The sequence below is a fragment of the Sinocyclocheilus rhinocerous genome, unplaced genomic scaffold (genome assembly GCF_001515625.1).
Source record: "Sinocyclocheilus rhinocerous isolate Xijiao unplaced genomic scaffold, SAMN03320098_v1.1 scaffold752, whole genome shotgun sequence".
Taxonomy (NCBI): Eukaryota; Metazoa; Chordata; class Actinopteri; order Cypriniformes; family Cyprinidae; genus Sinocyclocheilus; species Sinocyclocheilus rhinocerous.
In genome coordinates, this window is record NW_015639777.1 from 76,705 (window position 1) to 96,719 (window position 20,015).

A 20,015-nucleotide genomic window follows, 5' to 3' on the forward strand; every position below is an offset into this window, starting at 1 on the left:
AATAAAAAAAACGTAAATACCAGTGAATGAATTTAAAAGACTTTGGGATGAGATTTGAAAGAAAATAGACACTTATTTATCGTCACATACTGGCACAGACTATACGCCTATAGAAATACAGTCTTTACTTTATAAGCATCATTGTTGGGCATTTACAGTATTTACAAAACATATGGTAGCTACTTTAAGTAATATAATAATACCGAACATTAATTAAATAAAGAGATATATAACATGAAGGGGACATAACAATGAACTTAATAATAATAGTATAATAATATACACAAATTAAATAAAAAAGAAACAATCAGTGAATGGATTTAAAAAGTGGGATGGGATGGATGAAAATGTTTTCTTGTAGGCCTATATTATTTTATGTATGTATTCTTTCGACATTTATTGGCAATAAACTTCATTTTAATTCTGTCTATACTGTACATTGTGTGGCCATGACATAAGGATTCCTTTACCTCGACAAAATGATTTCATGGCCGCCACTAGTTAATACTGTGTGTTAATACAATGTCATGGCCTCAACATATTATGACATTTCCGCAATTTAATATCTTGTGGCCACAACATATTTTCATGACATATTAACCCACAGGTTTATATGTCATGGCCATGACAAAACCAAGTGCATGTAGATTCAGCACAATTAAACACTTATTTTTCACAACAAGGGTAGAGCAGTGGTTTTGACCCTATTTTACTTTGGACAAAAATGTAAACGGTGATTAATGTAGTTTAATGGATTGTATTTTCTTTTGCCTTAATTTTTATTATTATTATTTTTTTTTGGACTTACTGCCTTTAGTGAAGAAGAAAAAATATGGGAAGCATTTTCTCCCTTTTAAAACTTGATAAATACATTTCTGTCATGACAACCCTTGGAGGGATTGGCATGGTAATATACATGACAATGTTAATGCATTTGGTCTTGGCGGAATAGATTTGCTACGCTGCTACAGAGCAAGTACCGAGATTTGCTACTTCCAATATATCCACAATATGCTGCTGTGAGCATGTAAGAAATATTGCTGCTGCAAATATAACATACATGAAATAACCCCCTTATAGCGTACATGAATCACCTCGTAGCAGATCTATACAGGTGGAGCTGGGGAAGGTGGATGGTTTCTGAAGCAAGCTGCAACTGCTACAGCAAACACTAGTCATATATTTGAATGTTGAGCAGCGAGCTCATTGGCTACCCGATACAGGAGAGAACCAATCAGCTGTGCCATGTGATAATGATGTCATTAGGTCAGATTGAGTTAGACCTATCGCACTGCGCCATCTAGAGTTTTAATGCCAGAACTCTGTATTTATTTTATGATTCTAACTTCTCACGCTTAATGGTTAATTGATTTATCACACAGTATCCAATAAAACAAATCACCCACCCATTTTTCAGTCCCAACCCACCAGTTGAGAATAAGTGGTGTAGAACGCAAATATATGTCACTGCTAAATTCCTCATCTGTTGAGAGTGCAAGGACTAGATGAAAGAATCTAGATATATATCATGATTATATATTATACATAATCACTGACAATATATCATGATTTATATATTATACATAATCACTGACAATCTTCCATTAAAATCTAATTGATCTTTGTTCTTACAGTATAAAGAAGTAACAAATTATAACAGAGTTTAGAATTGATGTTTTCAGGTTGGTGCTAAGGTCATGTTCATTGTGTACATTTTGGAAGGTCTTATGCTTGTTTAATACTGTGATAGTTATTTTGACTCAGCTCTTAGGTAGCTTTATTTATTATTTTCGAAAGCATCGACCACAGTAAGATTTCCCAAATGTACAAGAAAAGAAAACTGGTGCGTGAAATGAAGTGAATCATGTGTTTGTTCTCCACCATGACCTTGTGATGACAGTCTGATGAGAATGTGTTATGCAGATTTCCCAAGGCATATCACAATACAATTCATCCAACCAACCACATCTTTCAGTATTGCACTAATGCAATATATGTTCTATTGCCAGGGGTGCACATACGTTTTTCAGCCTGGTTCTCATAAGAGAACCTGGATATTTGGTTTGGTCCTCACACTGCACATAGTGTAACACATTAAATACAACTATATAAAAAAAATTATTAATCGTAGTGATAATATTGTTGCACTTTATTTATTTAGTTTTTTCAAAAATAATTAAATAATAAAGTGTCATAATACTATTATATTTTAAAATAAAATGGGAGTATTAAATACAAATACAACTATTTTATAGTAAACTTAAAAATAAAATGCTAATATTTACTTATTTTTTAAAGATGAATTTTCATCATTTTCAAACTTAAAATCAGCAGGCTTTTATTTTGGCGGGTTGCCGGCAAGTAAGTTTATGCGCTTCCGCGTTTAGACGACTGAAGAGCATCAGTGAATGCAATGTCACAGTTTTGCATTGTGCTTTGAAAACGGCAGCGGGTAGCCTAGATTTATTTATCTATTCAGTTTGAATAGAAATCTTGTACAGTATTACAGTTTGTCGATCTAAAATGGTAATTGTGCATTAACAGCTGTCAACCATGTCTGTAAGCAAATGCGCGGTCAGAACTTATTTACACAGGGCATTTTTTATTTTGGTCGCGCATGCGCACCTGCATACCACTTATGTGCACCCCTGTCTATTGCGTATTTAATATATGATTTTATTATAATAAATTATACTGAAGACAAATTAGTTACGAGACATAATTTCTGTTCATATTTTTAATTCTATTAATAAAAGATTTTACTGATTTTATCTGCATTTTTATTTATTTATTTATTTAATTTTTATTCATGTTGACCAACAATAGCATTGCGATAAGACGGCCTCCACATCTTGGTTCTGGATCCTTAGATCCTCAGGAATCATAGCCAACAAGCCCTGGCCACGCATCACCCTCACCATGGCAACCACAGCCCTCATTCTGATCATGGCCATCTTCAATATGGTATGTCAACCACAATGATCCAGGAAATTTCAAATGAATACCTTTGTGCTTATGGTCATACAAATAAGACACTGAGATGCTCCCTAATTGGATCACACACACATTACATTACGGGCCTTGACCACAGTAGTCTGACATGCGTTATTGCAGAGTTTCTTGGCAGAGATTTGTGTCCATCTGTGCCCTGGCTGCAGAGGGCTGTTTGGCCTCCAGATTTGGCCATTCCATTTGTGGCATATGTCACTGTTTGTAAACAAACATGAAACAAATTTGTCGATTTCAATCTTATATTTTTCTGTCATAAAAAAAAAAAAATCTAATTAGGATTCTCACCAACCGTGTGAGAATTGTACATACAGTGTACATATAATTTAAAGAACAGAATATGTCACTGTGATGTAACTTAATTGCGATAACTATCGATAACACTCTCTCTCTCTCTCTCTCTCTCTATCTTAATCGTGTTCTGCTGGAAAACGTTCTGCCAGCCCATGTAGCAGAGCACTTTCTGGCCAGGAACTGGAAGAACGAGGTAAGAATGTAGATAGAAAGAACAACTAAAGATCTAGCCTATACTACAATTTGTATGCACCCCAAATTCACATGGTTAAAATAGTATGAGCTTCCATACTTCAAAGTAACCACAATACTGTGGTATATATTCAGAAAAGAGACTCTTGCACTACAAATGTTGTCTTCATACCTTCATACTGGCTTACATCATACTTAAAAGTATATACTTAACCAGCACAGACACACTTTTTGTACTTGAAGGACTATAGGTAATGAGATTAAAAGCACATCTAGCAATAACTTGAATTGAGATGCTTGGAAGTGCTTGACAACTGACAGTTGTTGTTTTCTTCTGTTTAAATTATAGCTTTGAAAAAAAAAATATTTTGAGATTATAACTTTTAAATAATGCTGTCTGTTCGAAAGTCAGTCCTTGGATATGCGTGGCTGAGTTTCCTTTTCTCTGTGAATGACAGGATCTGTATCACCAATCATATGACCTGGTGTGTGTGATGTTTGCTTCTATCCCGGACTTCAAAGAGTTCTACACAGAATCAGATGTAAACAAGGAGGGACTTGAGTGCCTCAGACTACTCAACGAAATCATTGCAGACTTTGATGAGGTAACGTATTGCTTCTTTGGGTACTTTGTAGAAAAAAAAAAGTTGTTTCCTTTTTTACTCTTTAACTTTTTTCATATTGAAGTGTACTTTGAACTTACCGTAGTGTGCAAATTCTGCTTGCTTGCTATGGAATTGCATTAGCCCATGAAATTCATCTTAGTATGTCAAAAATAAATGTTATTACCATGATGCAATCCTTTTTCACAAAGCAGTTTTGATGGTTGTTTGATGTTAACTTTGCTATGGTTATGTTGTCTTTCCTGTGTAGTTGCTCTCTAAGCCAAAGTTTAGTGGAGTGGAGAAGATAAAGACCATTGGAAGCACATATATGGCAGCCACTGGGCTTAATGCCACACCAGGACCAGAATATATACAGGTATCAGAAATGTGTGCAATCAGTCATCTGTGAAATTTTACAAATCTTTCATGTGAATCAGCTGCAGTTTGCATCCTGATTATTTATTTATTTGACTCTGTGTACTTTTATTAATCTAAAATAATTTTCTTTTAATTCTTGTAAAATTTTGGTGGTCCAACTCTACCCTTCGAATAAAGATTTTTTTAAATATATATATATATATATATATATAGGAGCATGACAGGCAGTACATGCACATTGGTACTATGGTGGAGTTTGCCTTTGCACTGGTGGGGAAGCTGGATGTCATCAATAAACATTCCTTCAATGACTTCAAATTCAGAGTGGGTGAGTGAAAATTCAAAAGATTACAGTATATATAGCTACAAGTGATGATTATCATGGTCCAAGCAAAAACAGCTCATGTAGATGATATGGTAATGCGGTGGCTGTCTCTTTTCAAAAATAATTTTAAATCTTAATATTCAAAAATAATTAAGCATCTTTTTAATAATCCTAAGTGTCTTTAAGTGGCTCTTGATGGAAGTAATATACTATGCATTATAGTAAAAGAGTCAAATAATACTGTATCTTCATTTCAATTGGACAGCAATACATGAAATTTGGCATACTACAATAACCTGTATATCCCCATCTGCAGGTATTAATCATGGACCTGTGATAGCTGGGGTGATTGGAGCTCAGAAGCCCCAGTATGACATCTGGGGCAACACAGTGAATGTAGCAAGCAGAATGGACAGCACAGGAGTGCTGGGCAAAATACAGGTAAGATTTATTATTATTATTATTACCGTATTGGCCCGAATATAAGACGACCCTGATTATAAGACGACCCCCCTTTTTCCAGATGTACCTTTTGAAAAAAGGCTTTCGTCTAGACCCTAAATATAAGACGACCGCGTTTTTTCAGATGTATTTCCAAGAAAAAAATATCGTCTTCTATTCGGGACAATACGGTATTAGGGGCCAAGCACCGAAGGCCATTGTAATTGTTACAATGGCCTAGGATCATCAATCTCCACATAAAACTGATCGGGCAGACCAAACCGTAAGTCGTAGAGACTTGAAACTTGGAGGGATGGTAGTACTCACACTGCCTACTTTTGCAAACTAGTCCTAAGTTTTTCGCCTGTTTGGAACCAAACCAGTGTAGAAAGATTCTCTGGAGAGTGAATATCAATGACTATCAAAAAAAAAAAACGAAGGAATCGACCACTGGGGGGCGATATCACATTTTTTCAAGGGCATAAACAATTGGATATTGCACGGTTTTTCACACATACACACGATATTCATATCATATGATAGACCTACTCATTCCAAACAACTTTGCCTCTAGAACCACTGCTGTCAATCAAATCGTTTGTTAAATAATTGCTATGTAAAAAACCTACTTTTGCGAACTAGTCCTAGGTTTTTTTCTCGATCTCGAAAAAACTACTACAGTACAATTCTCTGGACTCTCTACGTCAATAATTATCAAAAAAAAAAAGTTGAACTTTATCCTTTGGTTAGCTATAACGGGGTTGTTTAGAAAAGGGGTGTGTCCAAATATACACGAAAGCCTATCCACCTTTTTCTTGTCGTAAAAATGGGCGCGGCCATTTGTAAATTCTATAGGTCTGGCTTCCGGTCTCATCTGCGTCCACTCTGTCCAGCTATTTTTAGCTGAACAAAACAGTTCGTTTTGCTGCTTGATATTGAAAGTTGGTGTGTCTTATCGTATTATTTTAATGTATTATCTTAATTATGAACACACTGGTTTGTAGTGCAAACAGTTTTACCGTTTACTGCACGTTGTTATTCTCCTCGTTATTTACCTATAGCGGCTAATGAACCTATAGACTTACTTCTGCGTTGAAGAAAAAGGTGGATAAAGCCTAAATGAAAACTCAAAACTTCACAAAACTAGGTGAACCCAATCTGATTTTAAACAAGCATGCTAAGTTTTATGGAGATCGGACCACAGGTGGCGCTATAACAGTTAAAAATACTTTAAAAACACTGTATTTCTATGGTAAATTACCTCAAATTGCAGAAAATGTTCATACATTTACACATACACTAGATCTTCACATCGTACGATCGATCTCCTCATTCTGAACAACTTTGACTCTAGGACCACTGCTGTCAATCAAATTCTTCTTTAAATATTTGACATTATTAAAAAAAAATACTTTTGCGAACTACTGTACTCCTAGGTATTACACTTAACCTAAAAATAAAAAAATCTGCAGTACAGTTCTCTGGACTCTCTAAGTCAATAATAATCAAAAAATGTTGAACTTTCCCCTTTGGATAGCTATAACAGGGTCATTTAGAAAATGGGTGTGGCCAAATATACCCCCAAAGCCTATAAAGTAAAAACTCAAAACTTCACAAAACTGGGTGAGTACATGCGGCAGTACAATTCTCTGGATTCTGTAGGTCAATGATTTTATATATATATATATATATATATATATATTTAAAGGTTCAACTTTACACTTTGTTTAGCTATAAGAGGGTCATTTTTAAAAGGAGTGTGGCCAAATATACCCAAGCCTATATATCCTAAATTAAAATTCAAAACTTCATGAAACTAGGTGAGCACATGTGACAGATGGTTCTAAACAAGCATGCAAAGTTTTATGGAAATTCGACCATAGGTGGCGCTATAACAGCATAAACGTTAGAAATCATATTTTTTTCCTATGGCAAATTACCTGGATTTGCCAAAATCATTGATTTAGGTGGTTACAGGCTTGCTAAATAATATGTATATCTTTTCATATGTGCTTAAATGCCTTAAAGTGCTTCTTCTTCTTCTTCTTCTTCTTCTTCCGCTCTGGAAGTCTATGCCAGCCCATGCAGCCCATAGAACCACTTGCAGGAAAGTTTTGAAGTTTGTCACACTGATAGAGGACAATCTCAACATTAACCACAGCAAATTTGGTGTCTCTTATTCAAACTCTCTAGTGCCACCACTTGTCCAAATTTGCACTCATGTTTATGCTAATAACTTTTCAACCGTAAGGTCTAGAAAAAAAAAATAAGAATTTTTCCTCCGATTCCTTGGCTCATGCAGAGTTGAATGGACACCAAAATTAAAAATTCTACTGGTCAAGATTTTTCACAATTTTGAATAGATCGAAAAACCTACATTTTCGAACTTGTCCTAGACGGTTTGTTTGTCTGATTTTCACTAAAATTGTCTCAGATCATCTTCAGACCATGCTGGCAAAAAGTTATCAAAAGCTGTTTGATACCCCCATCCGTTCTCAAAAACCGTGTAAACGAATTTGATGAAAAGCTCAGCAAATCGGAAATGGGGCTATTTCTCTCCAACGCTTTGTCATATCAAGACCAATCCTGGTGTGTCTTATGATAATCATGACCTGAGGTTACTTGCACAGTTTCGCCGCAGCGCCACCTAGTGGTCTGGAGGTATGAAAAATGGTAATGACCGCTTTTGCCAAATGAATGCTTTTGCCAAAAATCACAAGACTTGTCTATTTAGATTCAGAACAGCATGCCGAGTCGAAAGATACCCAATTTTCCTATGTTGGCTATTTTGGGTGTCGGACATTTTGAATTTAGTTAAAAAATTTAATATTTTATGAACGTATTGACGTATTGCTGCAAAACTCAATATGTGTCTTCAGCACCATGCCCTGAAGGTACTCAAAAAGTGTGATGTCAGCTTGTGGTCAAAAATTATAATGAAATTTCAAAAAACGCTAATAGCTTTCTAAGATTTTTATCTATTGTCATGTGACTGGTCTTGATAGATTCCTTGGATCATACCGAGAACATTTATACCAATTATGCCATAATCGGCCGAACTTCCTGTCATAAACCAGTAAATCATATTACTAGTGATTATATTTATAATTTTTCAGCCATTTTCACTAAAATCATCCTAAATTGGCTTTAAGTACTCATTGTTGCAGTTAGTCTGATGCTCCATGCCATGCTTAGCTCCTCATTTTGCCTCGGTTGTGCTTGGCCCCTTAATTGCTGCTTGCAGCTATATTTATTATTGTTATTATTATTAACTGTAAAGAACCATTGTTTGCTATATTGGTTTTCATTTATACCAATTATGCCATAATCGGCCGAACTTCCTGTCATAAACCAGTAAATCATATTACTAGTGATTTATATTTATAATTTTTCAGCCATTTTCACTAAAATCATCCTAAATTGGCTTTAAGTACTCATTGTTGCAGTTGGTCTGATGCTCCATGCCATGCTTAGCTCCTCATTTTGCCTTGGTTGTGCTTGGCCCCTTAATTGCTGCTTGCAGCTATATTTATTATTGTTATTATTATTAACTGTAAAGAACCATTGTTTGCTTTATTGGTTTTTAATTTTTAAATTGCCTCAACTCCTTTTACGAGATGTTTGATTACAATAAAATTAATTCTGTGTAAAACCAGTGGCATTCTAGTTAGGAGAATGCTCATGCTTTGAACAACGTGCAGTACAGTGACTCATTAATCCATTTAATTCCTTTGTGTGTGTGTGTCTGCAGGTTACAGAAGAGACGAGTCGTATCTTGCAGACATTAGGCTACATGTGCACATGCAGAGGAATTATAAATGTAAAAGGGAAAGGAGAGCTCAAAACATACTTCGTCCATACTGAGATGAGCCGGTCTTTATCCCAGGGGAATGTAATGCCATGAATCATAGCAACAAATGTGCAATGAACTGAAAACATCCACAAACGGGAATAAAAGAGACATTTGTAAATAACTGTGCCTAGTTTAGATGCACGGAGTATTGAATGTATTGAAAGTGATACCATTTCTACTGTATCTCATAGGCAGGGTTTGTGCACAGGGTACTACTGTAATTATGGTAGCAATTATTTTGTATGAAAATCAAATACAACAAAAAGTGTTTTGATGTTTTAATGCCATTGCTTTACTTACTTTTTCTTTTTTTAAATCTTCATTAAATTTTATATGTAATTGTCTTTCTGAGGGCATCTTTATTTTTAAGACATTGAGTTTTTGATATACTGTAGTTACATATTACAGGAATAAGCTAGCACTTAGACGTTTCTGTGTTGTGTCACTAACATGCTGTGCATGATGTGTCACATATTTACACCAAGGGCATATAGATGTAGCTTTGGAAAGTAGGGACATATCCCTATGTGAGTTGTGAATGCAATATAGTATTCTATATCAGTGTCTGTTTCATGTTTTCATTCATAAAGAAAATACTTTTATTCCCCCTTCACACATTTAATTAACATAAGGTGTACAAAGTTGTTCTTTGCAACCTCTGTGCAACTTCTTTGATCAGTGGACCACTGCCATCAAGTCCTGAGTGGTGTTTGTATATTTTCTCTGTTTTATTATTGTCACAAGTGGACAAAAAATCAGCTAAAACAGCTGTAAAAAAGTATTTTTTTCTGAACTTTATATTTATCCCTTAATGTATTTATTGTTCAGTTGTAGTTGGCCAAATGAAAGGGGTCTTAACTCTGTAAAGCCTGGCATATGAAATAATAGTAGGAAGAGTTTATTAAATCTTTAGACAAAATCTTAGTTATATGATCAAATCTCGGTAGTTTTTTATTGTGGGGGCAAAACATAAAACACAATGCAATACAATGATGATTGAGAGTCGAACAAGCCAAATAAATGATCCTCAAAAGCCTGAAGGAAGTTTTTAGAATTATACTAAAAGGCCTTTTACTTTAAAAATGTAAACCCTATTAGAGGGCATGTAGATTGTGTACTACAGGTTTGTCAGCCAAGGTTTGATCATGTAGAAAATTTAGAGACCTTAGAAATGTGTGTATCAAATATGATAACAGTAGGCTTTAATAGAGTTAGGGTGGCTGTGTGTCTCTGGTTCTAAACTGTGCACAATTTAAGTTAGAAGTTAGTCACTAGATGTATCTATTTTCCATTGTAAGTAGGGTCACAGGGATCTCAGACCATAAGCAGGAAAACACCCTGGATAGTCCCTCACAGACATTGTGGGGGAAACTGGAGCACCCATGGAAACCCATGACAACAAAGAACATGCAAACTCAACACAGAAAGGTCTCACTGGCTCAGTCGGGACTCAGTGCTGGCCCGAGTCACAAGATGCTGACAAGATAATTTAATGAAATCAAATTTCAATGAGAAATGACAAAATTTAAATTGTCTTGTATATCATTTTATCATTTATTTCAAGAAATCAAATTGTAAACTGTCTTTACAAACATTAAAACCAGCATACAAAAAAAAAAAAAAAATCGTACATTTCTGTATTCTAATTTCCTGGGGCCTGTATCACCAATTTGAATCTCTGAAGCAGTCATTCCCTGTCTCTGACGCTTCGAATTAAAGCATACTTCACAAATAAATAGTTTGCTAGATGGACAGAATTTAATTCTTTACAATTGAGCATTCAAGAGATTTAGATTTTTTTTTGTCAGATGATCATCTAAGAAGCTCTGTACGCTGACTTTGGGGAATCGCCTTGTAATTGTATCTTGTCAAAATGCCTCACTTCCTAAGGTACAATTACAAAATCAATTTTGGCAACTTGCAATCAATCCAATAACCTGAATTTGTTTCTCTTTGTGGTACAGACCCATGTTCTCAAACTTGCGTGGTTTTCTTTTCAGTGCTATGATGATATTTGTCAAAAATAATTTTGGGTGACACGTCTGTTTGGTTCAGAAGGAAAATAACTTGAATCTGAAAATCATATTCTGACATTAATTTTACACATTAGACTGCATCTGCAGAATAAATTGTCTCTCAGACCATAAGCAGGAAAACACCCTGGATAGTCCCTCACAGAAGCTGCTAAAAATGAAACTCTTCCATAGTTCAGATGGATAAACTTTGACTTGTACACCTGAGAGTGTTTACTGTAGGACAAGCATGAGTACGCTTCAACTGGGCTGTTAATCAGCAGGCTTACATTTGGCCTTTAAATGCATGAACCTTTGGATTAAAGACAAGACCCAGCAGATTGTCTTGAGAGGCACTCAGAAAACCATATGACGGTGTACGACGACAATATTTATGATGGATTTACAGGTTTAGATGTCAAGGCACTTGCTGTGGTTCTAAGGGTCTTATGTATGGTGCTACAGACAGCTGTGCATGTTTATTTATTCAGGTGTTCAGGGTAATCATCAGTTAAAATACAGAAAGAGACCAGACAGACATCTACATTTGTATACAATTATTTTAAAAGACTATTATTTGACGTCACACAGGAGGGCCACTCCTCTCAGGATCCAGTATTCTGGGGGGTGACTGGTTCTCAGGTCAACAGCTGCGATGTAGTTCAGGTCTGTTCGAACAGGCTTTTTATATATTGGACATGAGTACAAGCGAGGATCTTTGACACCTTAGGAAAGATACAGTAAGTTAGCAATTAGGTTTTGCATGCTTTACTAAAATATATATACTTTTTTATCTGGAACGTTAAAAAGTAAAAAATATATATATATATATATTTGTGTATAAGGTAAAACTCTTACTTGCAAATGTTAATCCACTGCATAGATTACATTTGTCCCAATCACATTAATTTAGGCTAAAATAACAATTCACTCACTGGAAATTAACACACAGTGCCCAAATATTGGCACACTTAGTAAATATGATCAAAGCCATGAATAAATGTATATGGTCTAATGGTCTATTTGTCTAATCAAAAATTATGGTTTTTGGTTTAAACCTGTTTTGTTTGCTTGTCTAAAAGCAAATGACACTTGCCTTAAAAAAAAAAACAACAAAAAAATTTTTTTTTTAAATAATTATATATATATACAGTGGTGTGAAAAAGTTTAAATTTGTTTGATGATCTGAAACATTAAAGTGTGACAAACATGCAAAAAAATAAGAAATCAGAAATCACACCACTGTATATATATATATATATATATATATATAAATATATTGTTTAAATAGTCATTTAGGTTGACACCAGAGCATTGATGTGCAGAACACATACTGGCTAGTGTTTATTATGTTTATAAGTGTTAATTATTTTAGTACATAACAGAAAATCTTTATTCATGTCTCGCATAATTTACCTGGAGTTAAGAAACAATTCTGGGTACAGTTTCACACTGTACATTCAGGGTTTCACACTGTACATTCCTAAACCCTGGTTTAAGCTTATTTGCATATTTGCAGTGCTTGTGTCATTGATTTGATGAACACAGAACGCAAGCGGTTTACATAACGGCGCTAGCATCGCACATCCTCATATTATCTATTGCAGACTGTAAGATTTTCCTGAATGAACTTTTTGGTGGACTGTAAAGGTAATAAAACATTTTCCGTCACCATTTGACACCATTTCCCCTCAAATGCTAAAGCGTTTATTCAATGCACAGTGTTTCTGGGACTGTCAAAAGCATAAGGCATATAATTAGTTGTCTCTTGCTAAGCATCTAGCTGTATAGATGCTACATCATTTCGCAAAGTGTAAATTTGGCACCACAATGCAGGGTTAACACTGCAAAAGCAAAAGCAGGGTTTCATAACCCTGGATAAAAAGCAGTGCTAACCCCACTTCCAAAGTTTCCATGTGTGAAATGTACCTTTACCCGGGGTCAAAAGCGGGTTTAGAATGATGATAGCCCAGGGTTAAGTACAGTGTTCTATGTTTTGGATTTATTTATTTATTTATTTTCAATAATTTACTTTAATTAATAGTTAGGTTTTTGTAATGAAACTTAGATAAACAGCATTTACAAATATTCACCTTTACTTCTCTTCATATTTACCAAGGGTGCCAATATTAGTAGAGAACGTTACATTACCTAAAAAGAAATAAAATATACTCTGTATGGCATATGGAAATCCTCCTTTTAATTCATGTGTCTTGGCTGTATCAGCTACAATGATTACTATCAGGTGCATAAAATCAGCAAAAAATGAAAATAGAAAAAAAAATACCATTATTCTCTGCGTACATCCTGACCACAGGCATCATCTCAAACAGTACTTTGGGTTTGGAATCAATGAGCCTGCAGTTCCTGCGGTCCCAGCCGGCCCCTTCCAGGTAGAGACCATAAACATACACCCCCTCTGCAGGAGGTTGTGTGATGTCATCCTTCATCCATTTTGTAACTTCATTACACAGAACCATACGGTCCAACGCCCACCCCTTGTTAGCACGAGTGATCTCCTGTCAAGTTAAATGATTAACATGTAGTGCTTGTAACTTATTATTGAATCACTCAAAATGAATGAAAAATCTCATGTCAATCTACATAAATAAATAAATAAATATATATATATATATATATGGAGATGTTACGTCAGAACAGACTGACGAATGGGGTCTCGCCCGAGAGCCCAATCACCTTCGAGTGGTAACAGAACGAGCCAATGGTACGCTGAGTACCTTGGTCTGCGGAATTTGCATTGCAAGCTCCGCCCCGCTGTGTGGGTATATAAGGAGCAGCACGAGGAATTCACATTCAAGTCTTCGCTGAGGAGCCGAGTCATGTGACCCAGCCGTTCAGCAGAACAGCAATTGTGGCAAAGTGACGTAACGTCTCCGTTCCCTCCTTCAGGGAACGAGGGTTACATACGTAACCTAGACGTTCCCTTTTAGTCGGTCACGTTCGACGTTACGTCAGAACAGACTGATGAATGGGGTCCTTTCCAAAACGCCACAATGGCTGTCTTCCAGTGACCTGCGTAAGTGATAGCACCCTGTCGTGAAGCCAGTACGAGTGAAGGGCTATACCTAACACCGAACACACTGGGTAGCATATTCCAGCTGGAAGTATGCTAACAGGCTGCCTGCTCGTAGGAGGTCTAACAAAGCACATATTAACCAGCGTAGCAGTGATACATATGAATCTCTGAGGTACCCAGCCCGCAGGGTGGATATGTTTCAATTTCAGAGATGGCAAGGGTGGCTTGCCAAGGGAGAGACACATGCTGCCGAGAGAGACTTACTGTGGAAATACACACGTGGGATTGCCCAAGAGGGGAACCACAACACATGGAGGCACCTTCGCCCTAGCCGAAATGATGGTAGCTACCACCTGAGGTGGCAAGGTACCTAAACCTTCCATGGACTGGCCAGAGAGGGGCTGTGACACCGAGCAGGTCCTGTTTACTGGCCCGAAGGGGCAAGTATATGGGAGGACACGGGCTCTACACGGAGATTATAGAATCTCGCAAAAGGTGTTGCCCAGCCCGCAGCTCTACAGATGTCTGTTAGCGAGGCACCATGCGCCCAGGAGGAAGCCACACTCCTAGTTGAGTGAGCTCTCACCCCTAGGGGGCATGGCAGGTCTTGAACCTGATAAGCCAAGACAATAGCATCCACTATCCAGTGGGATAACCTCTGCTTGGAGACAGCCTTTCCCTTCTGCTGGCCTCCGTAACAGAATCAACAGGATTGTGGTGAGCCGCAATGGCAGCCTCATAGACCTTCAGGGTGGAAGGAGACAGCCTTCGTTCCAAACCTTCCAGAAGAAAGGAAAGCACTGACCCGATCGGGCATTTCCAGGGGTCTTCTCGACGTGAAGACCCAAGTGACGAAGAGGTTCCACTTCAGAACATAGGCGTGTCTGGTAGACGAGGCCCTAGCCGAAGTGATGGTAGCTACCACCTGAGGTGGCAAGGTACCTAAACCTTCCATGACCCGTCCAGAACCCACATATGTAGGTTCCAAAGATCGGGACGTAGGTGCCAGAGGGTGTCCCACCTCTGAGAAAGAAGGTCCTTCCTCAGAGGGATTGGCCAGGTAGGGACTGTCATGAGGAGTACAAGTTCGGAGAACCAGGTCCGGGTTGGCCAATAAGGTGCAACCATGAGGACCTGCTCCTCGTCTTCCCTGATTTTGCACAACGTCTGTGCAAGAAGGCTCACTGGGGGAAACGCACACTTGCGAAAGCCCTGCGGCCAGCTGTGTGCCAGAGCGTCCGTGCCAAGGGTACCCTCGGTCAGGGAGTAAAACAACTGGCAGTGGGAATTGTCTGGAAAGGCAAACAGGTCTACCTGAGCGTCTCCAAAGCGTTCCCAAATCAGCTGAACCGACTGGGGATGGAGTCTCTATTCCCTGGGGCGAGACTGCTGTCCTGAGAGCTCGTCGGCTGCATGATTGAGCCTGCCCGGGATGTGAATGGCACGAAGCGACCTCAGATGCTTCTGACTCCACAAGAGGAGATGGCGAGCGAGTTGCGACATGCGACAGAAGCGTACACCGCCCTGACGGTTGATGTATGCTACTGTTGCAGTGTTGTCCGTACGGACCAGAACGTGCTTGTCCTTCTGCAGGGCCTTGAAGCGGTGCAGAGCAAGCCATACTGCTAGCAACTCGAGGCAATTGACATGCCACAGAAGTCGGGTCTCGTCCAGGAGCCTGACGCAGCATGTCTGTTGCACATGGCACCCCAACATGCCTGGACACTGGTTCTAGGGGAACACCAGCCCGTAGGTCCAACGTGAGGTCCAACCACGGGGTGAAGGTTCGGCGGCAGGCCGGAGTGATGGTCACGCGGAGCGTGCCCTGTTGCCATGCCCATCTCGGGACTTGGCCATGAAGCCAGTGCTGAAGCGGTCTAATATGAAGCAACCCGAGCGGTATGACCGCTGCTGCGGATGCCATATGCCCCAGGAGCCTCTGAAATAGTTTCAGTGGAACCGCTCTCTTGCCTTTGAATTGACTCAGGCAATTCAGCAGTGACTGTGTGCGCTCGCTCGTAAGCTGCGCGAACATTGGACACCTTGCTCCCGGAGAGGAACCAGAGCTCCCTCCGCGACCTTCGTAAAGACGTGGGGAGACAGGGCCAACCCAAATGGGAGAACTTTGTACTGATATGCCTGCCCCTCGAAAGCAAACCGAAGAAACGGTCTGTGTCAAGGAAGAATGGAGACATGAAAGTATGCATCCTTCAGGTCGATCGCTGCAAACCAATCCATCGGACGAATGCATTCGAAAATGCGTTTGGGCGTTCACATCTTGAACGGAAGTCTGTGAAGAGCTCGATTCAAGGCATGAAAGTCTAGGATTGGCCGTAACCCACCTGTTTTCTTGGGTACTATGAAGTAGGGGCTGTAGAAGCCAGACTTCATGTTGGCTGGAGGGACCAGTTCTATCTCGCACTTTGCCAGCAGAGTCGCGACCTCCGTGTGCATGATAGGAGCATCCTTGCCCACCATCCAGGGCCAACCCAAATGGGAGAACTTTGTACTGATATGCCTGCCCCTCAAAAGCAAACCGAAGAAACGGTTTGTCGAGGAAGAATGGAGACATGAAAGTAGGCGTCCTTCAGGTCGATCGCTGCAAACCAATCCATGGGACGAATACATTCGAAAATGCGTTTGGGCGTTAACATCTTGAACGGAAGTCTGTGAAGAGCTCGATTCAAGGCACGCCCTTTGCCAACAGGGTCACGCCCTTTGCCAACAGCGGCCGGGGTGGAGGCTGCTGCTGTGGCTGAGCAGGAGTGGAGGAGACCGCAGAGGGGCGCCCTCGGCGACGAGCAGGCTAAGGTGGCTGAGCCGGCGGCAGTGTGGAGGCAGCAGCGGGCCGCCGGGGCAGAATATGTTTTATGGGCACAAGCGTGGATGAGAACATAAAGGCTTTGGACGGGAGCTTGTGACCACCACGCCAGGCGGAGGCACTCCTAGGACACAATTGCATCGCAACTGAGCACTCCACTGGGGGTATCCCCGCATACCCTTTGGCCACCCCGCCATCGAGGGCAGTGAAGGCGGAGGTAGCACCAGAACGGTCTCGGGCAGTTAAAGGTGCCTTCCACGAACTGGTAACTTCCTGATGCACCTCCGGGAAGAAAGGAACCGGAGTGGGACGCTGGCGATCAGCGCGTGCAGCCCCCAGAAACCAATCGTCCAGCCTCGGGCGTTCGGGACAGGGTGGAGGATTCCACTCGAGCCCGATGCTCTCAGCTGCCTGGGAAAGCATGCCCGTTAGCTCGGGATTAGACTCAGGCAACGCTGGCCTCCCAGAGGGAGGCAATGCAGCCGAATCCTCATCTCCCGAGGACTCAAGCCCGCTTTGTGATGTGATCGACATTTGGTCATCCTCCTGAGCCCAGAATGAGATGCTGGGATCCTGTTGAGAGGGCCCAGCAAGCTCAACCGGAGGCTCCACAGGCTGCAGTGTTTGTGAGGGGGGTGCGGCCCGAGGAGGCTGTCTCGTTGGGGAAGCCCACACCGTAACCCTCAGATCACCCTGGCCACCAGCCAAAGTAGCCCTCTTATGGGAAGAGGAACTAGATTGGGTTGTGGCAGAGGGGACTCTATACCGTTTAAGGTAATCGAGTCTCGATCTTAACGCAGAGATAGTCATGTCCCCACAATGAGAACATGAATCATCCACGAAGGCAGCCTCAGCGTGCTGAAAGCCCAGACATGTGACACAGCGATCGTGGCCGTCACGAGGAGCCATATATCGACCGCACCCAGAAACGCACGGGCGGTATGACATCTTTAAAAAGACGCAAACACAACCCGTATACTCTTTCAGAGGAAATAAGCTCTTTCAGAGGTGCTGAAGCGCTCAGGGGAACGCAGGAGCTGGAAAGAAGAAGCAGGAAGTTCTTCAACGAACCGCAGAATCGCACCAACACCACTGAAGACTCGTTGCAAAACACTCCGGTGATACCAGCAGAGAGATGTGCTCGGCTCCGAAGTGAAAGCTTGAATGCGAGTTGCTCGCGCTGCTCCTTACATACCCACACAGCAGGGCGGAGCTCGCGATGCAAATTCCGTAGACCAAGGAACTCAGCGTACCATTGGCTCGTTCTGTTACCACTTAAAGGTGATTGGGGCGAGACCCCATTCGTCAGTCTGTTCTGATGTAACGTCGAACGTGACCGTCTGAAAGGGAACCCTCCCTACACCTACCCTAATCCTACCCAATACTTTATTTTACACTTTTTGATTATTTCCTTAATTTTTATTGAAAATAAATGCCTTTCCGATGTGAAACTCGTCAGAAATGTAACGCCCCTTACCATAATCGCGAGCTTCATCTTTCAAAATAAATGTAAAGACAGTAAATAATGTCGTTAGTTTTAATGTTCTTTTTTAGCAACGTCATATGACCCCTTTAAAATGGCTTTTGTGGTAAAGGGAAACTTATTTGATCAGCTCAAAACATCAGGAGGGGAACGAGTACAAGTGTAAGTTTAGCAGAAGTGTTTGTGTGATAGTTACCAACCTGTCTCATAGCTGTCAGGAACCCCTGTGGATTGAAGAAGCCTGTCATCCAAAAGCAGTTGGGTCGTCCCTCAAAAACCCAAGAGTGGAACTGCCGATTCCGCTCCAGCAACTCTGTGAACCAAAACCCCAACGTGGTGGAAGCCCAGGAGGCCTGCATACACACACACACACACACACACACACACACACACAGAAAGTCACCTAAGTGGAACCACAGTTAACATGTACAAAGAAAGGATAGAGTAATACTTAGCCAATCCAGATCTCATAGAGATGCTGAAGGCATATCCACATGGTTGAACAACCGACACATGCAGATACACACAAGACAGGGTTTTCATTCTGCTCTGGGCTATCAAAGCATAAAAACTATTAATAACCACCATAAAAATGATATAAAACAGCTCTTTGTGTGTGTAACAGGTCGAAAAATAAGTCTTTATTCACTAAAAAAATTGTTCCTTCTCAGAAACTCTCCAATCGCATTTGCACTTATTCATATTCCATAAATTAGCATATTAGACTCAGTGATAAGACATACAACAAAGCAATAGCATTTTCATGTTTTGACACTGATAGGTTGATTATAAGGATGACATTTAGGAGCAATAAAAGAGGGCAAGTTTTTTAGTGTATTACTTAAATTCTTAAATTCATTTTTTAAAATGACATCCATCATACAAGACAAAAACAATTACGGACAGATTTGCGCCAGTGCAAACCCTCTTCTGGCATTAAAAAAAAAAAAAAAAAACTACTGTCAGGATTTACTAAAGACACACAGTGAAAAATTTGTGATGAAAATGGCTTTACTGCATATGCATTTGTAAGAGGTTCCCATTCAGACACAAAATTCATGGGAGGACAGTATTTAAATTAACCATGCAAGGTGATTTACTAGGTTTGTAGTAGTCAGTTTACTAGTATTTGCACCATTATTTAACGGCCCAAAGAAGCGTGTCTTAACCAATTTTGCACCTGTGTTGTTAGCACATTTCCCGCACCTGATTATCTTTGGTCCTACATTAATTTGTGCTGCTCTTGGTAGATTGCATTGTTCATTATGGAAATGAGCTGGCTTTGTCTGTGTTCTTTAATTTACACATTGCCAGCAGATCCCCTGCAGAACTTTCTACTCCCATCGGGACTTTTATGGGATTGTGATCTCATGCTATTTTGCCCATTTTACACATTTAGTAAATCTGGCCCTTAAATTCTAGCGAGTCCATTTTCCTATTTTTAAATAGCATATTTAAAAAAAAATCAAATAATAAATTGGACATAATAATAAATAGGATATAATAGGAAATAGATAAGGATATATATATATATATATATATATATATATATATATACTATTTAT

At 39.7% G+C, this 20,015-nt stretch overlaps 2 protein-coding genes across 2 annotated transcripts in view; one reads left to right on the top strand and one right to left on the bottom strand.

Moving 5' to 3' along the window:
- Window positions 1-9,380, top strand: part of LOC107751899 (adenylate cyclase type 2-like) — a 16,547-nt gene extending 7,167 nt beyond the window's left edge. Inside the window, exons 13-19 of the mRNA XM_016567672.1 lie at window positions 2,827-2,964; window positions 3,425-3,496; window positions 3,954-4,100; window positions 4,369-4,476; window positions 4,692-4,806; window positions 5,120-5,244; window positions 8,996-9,380. Of these exons, the coding sequence (XP_016423158.1) occupies window positions 2,827-2,964; window positions 3,425-3,496; window positions 3,954-4,100; window positions 4,369-4,476; window positions 4,692-4,806; window positions 5,120-5,244; window positions 8,996-9,148 (858 nt within the window). The 3' untranslated portion in view covers window positions 9,149-9,380. The remainder of the gene's footprint in view (window positions 1-2,826; window positions 2,965-3,424; window positions 3,497-3,953; window positions 4,101-4,368; window positions 4,477-4,691; window positions 4,807-5,119; window positions 5,245-8,995) is intronic.
- Window positions 9,381-11,061: 1,681 nt separating this feature from the next.
- LOC107751901 (dynein heavy chain 5, axonemal-like) overlaps window positions 11,062-20,015 on the bottom strand; it is a 122,326-nt gene continuing 113,372 nt past the window's right edge. Inside the window, exons 77-79 of the mRNA XM_016567673.1 lie at window positions 18,651-18,803; window positions 13,397-13,628; window positions 11,062-11,834 (exon numbers count right to left, since the gene is read on the bottom strand). Of these exons, the coding sequence (XP_016423159.1) occupies window positions 11,683-11,834; window positions 13,397-13,628; window positions 18,651-18,803 (537 nt within the window). The 3' untranslated portion in view covers window positions 11,062-11,682. The remainder of the gene's footprint in view (window positions 11,835-13,396; window positions 13,629-18,650; window positions 18,804-20,015) is intronic.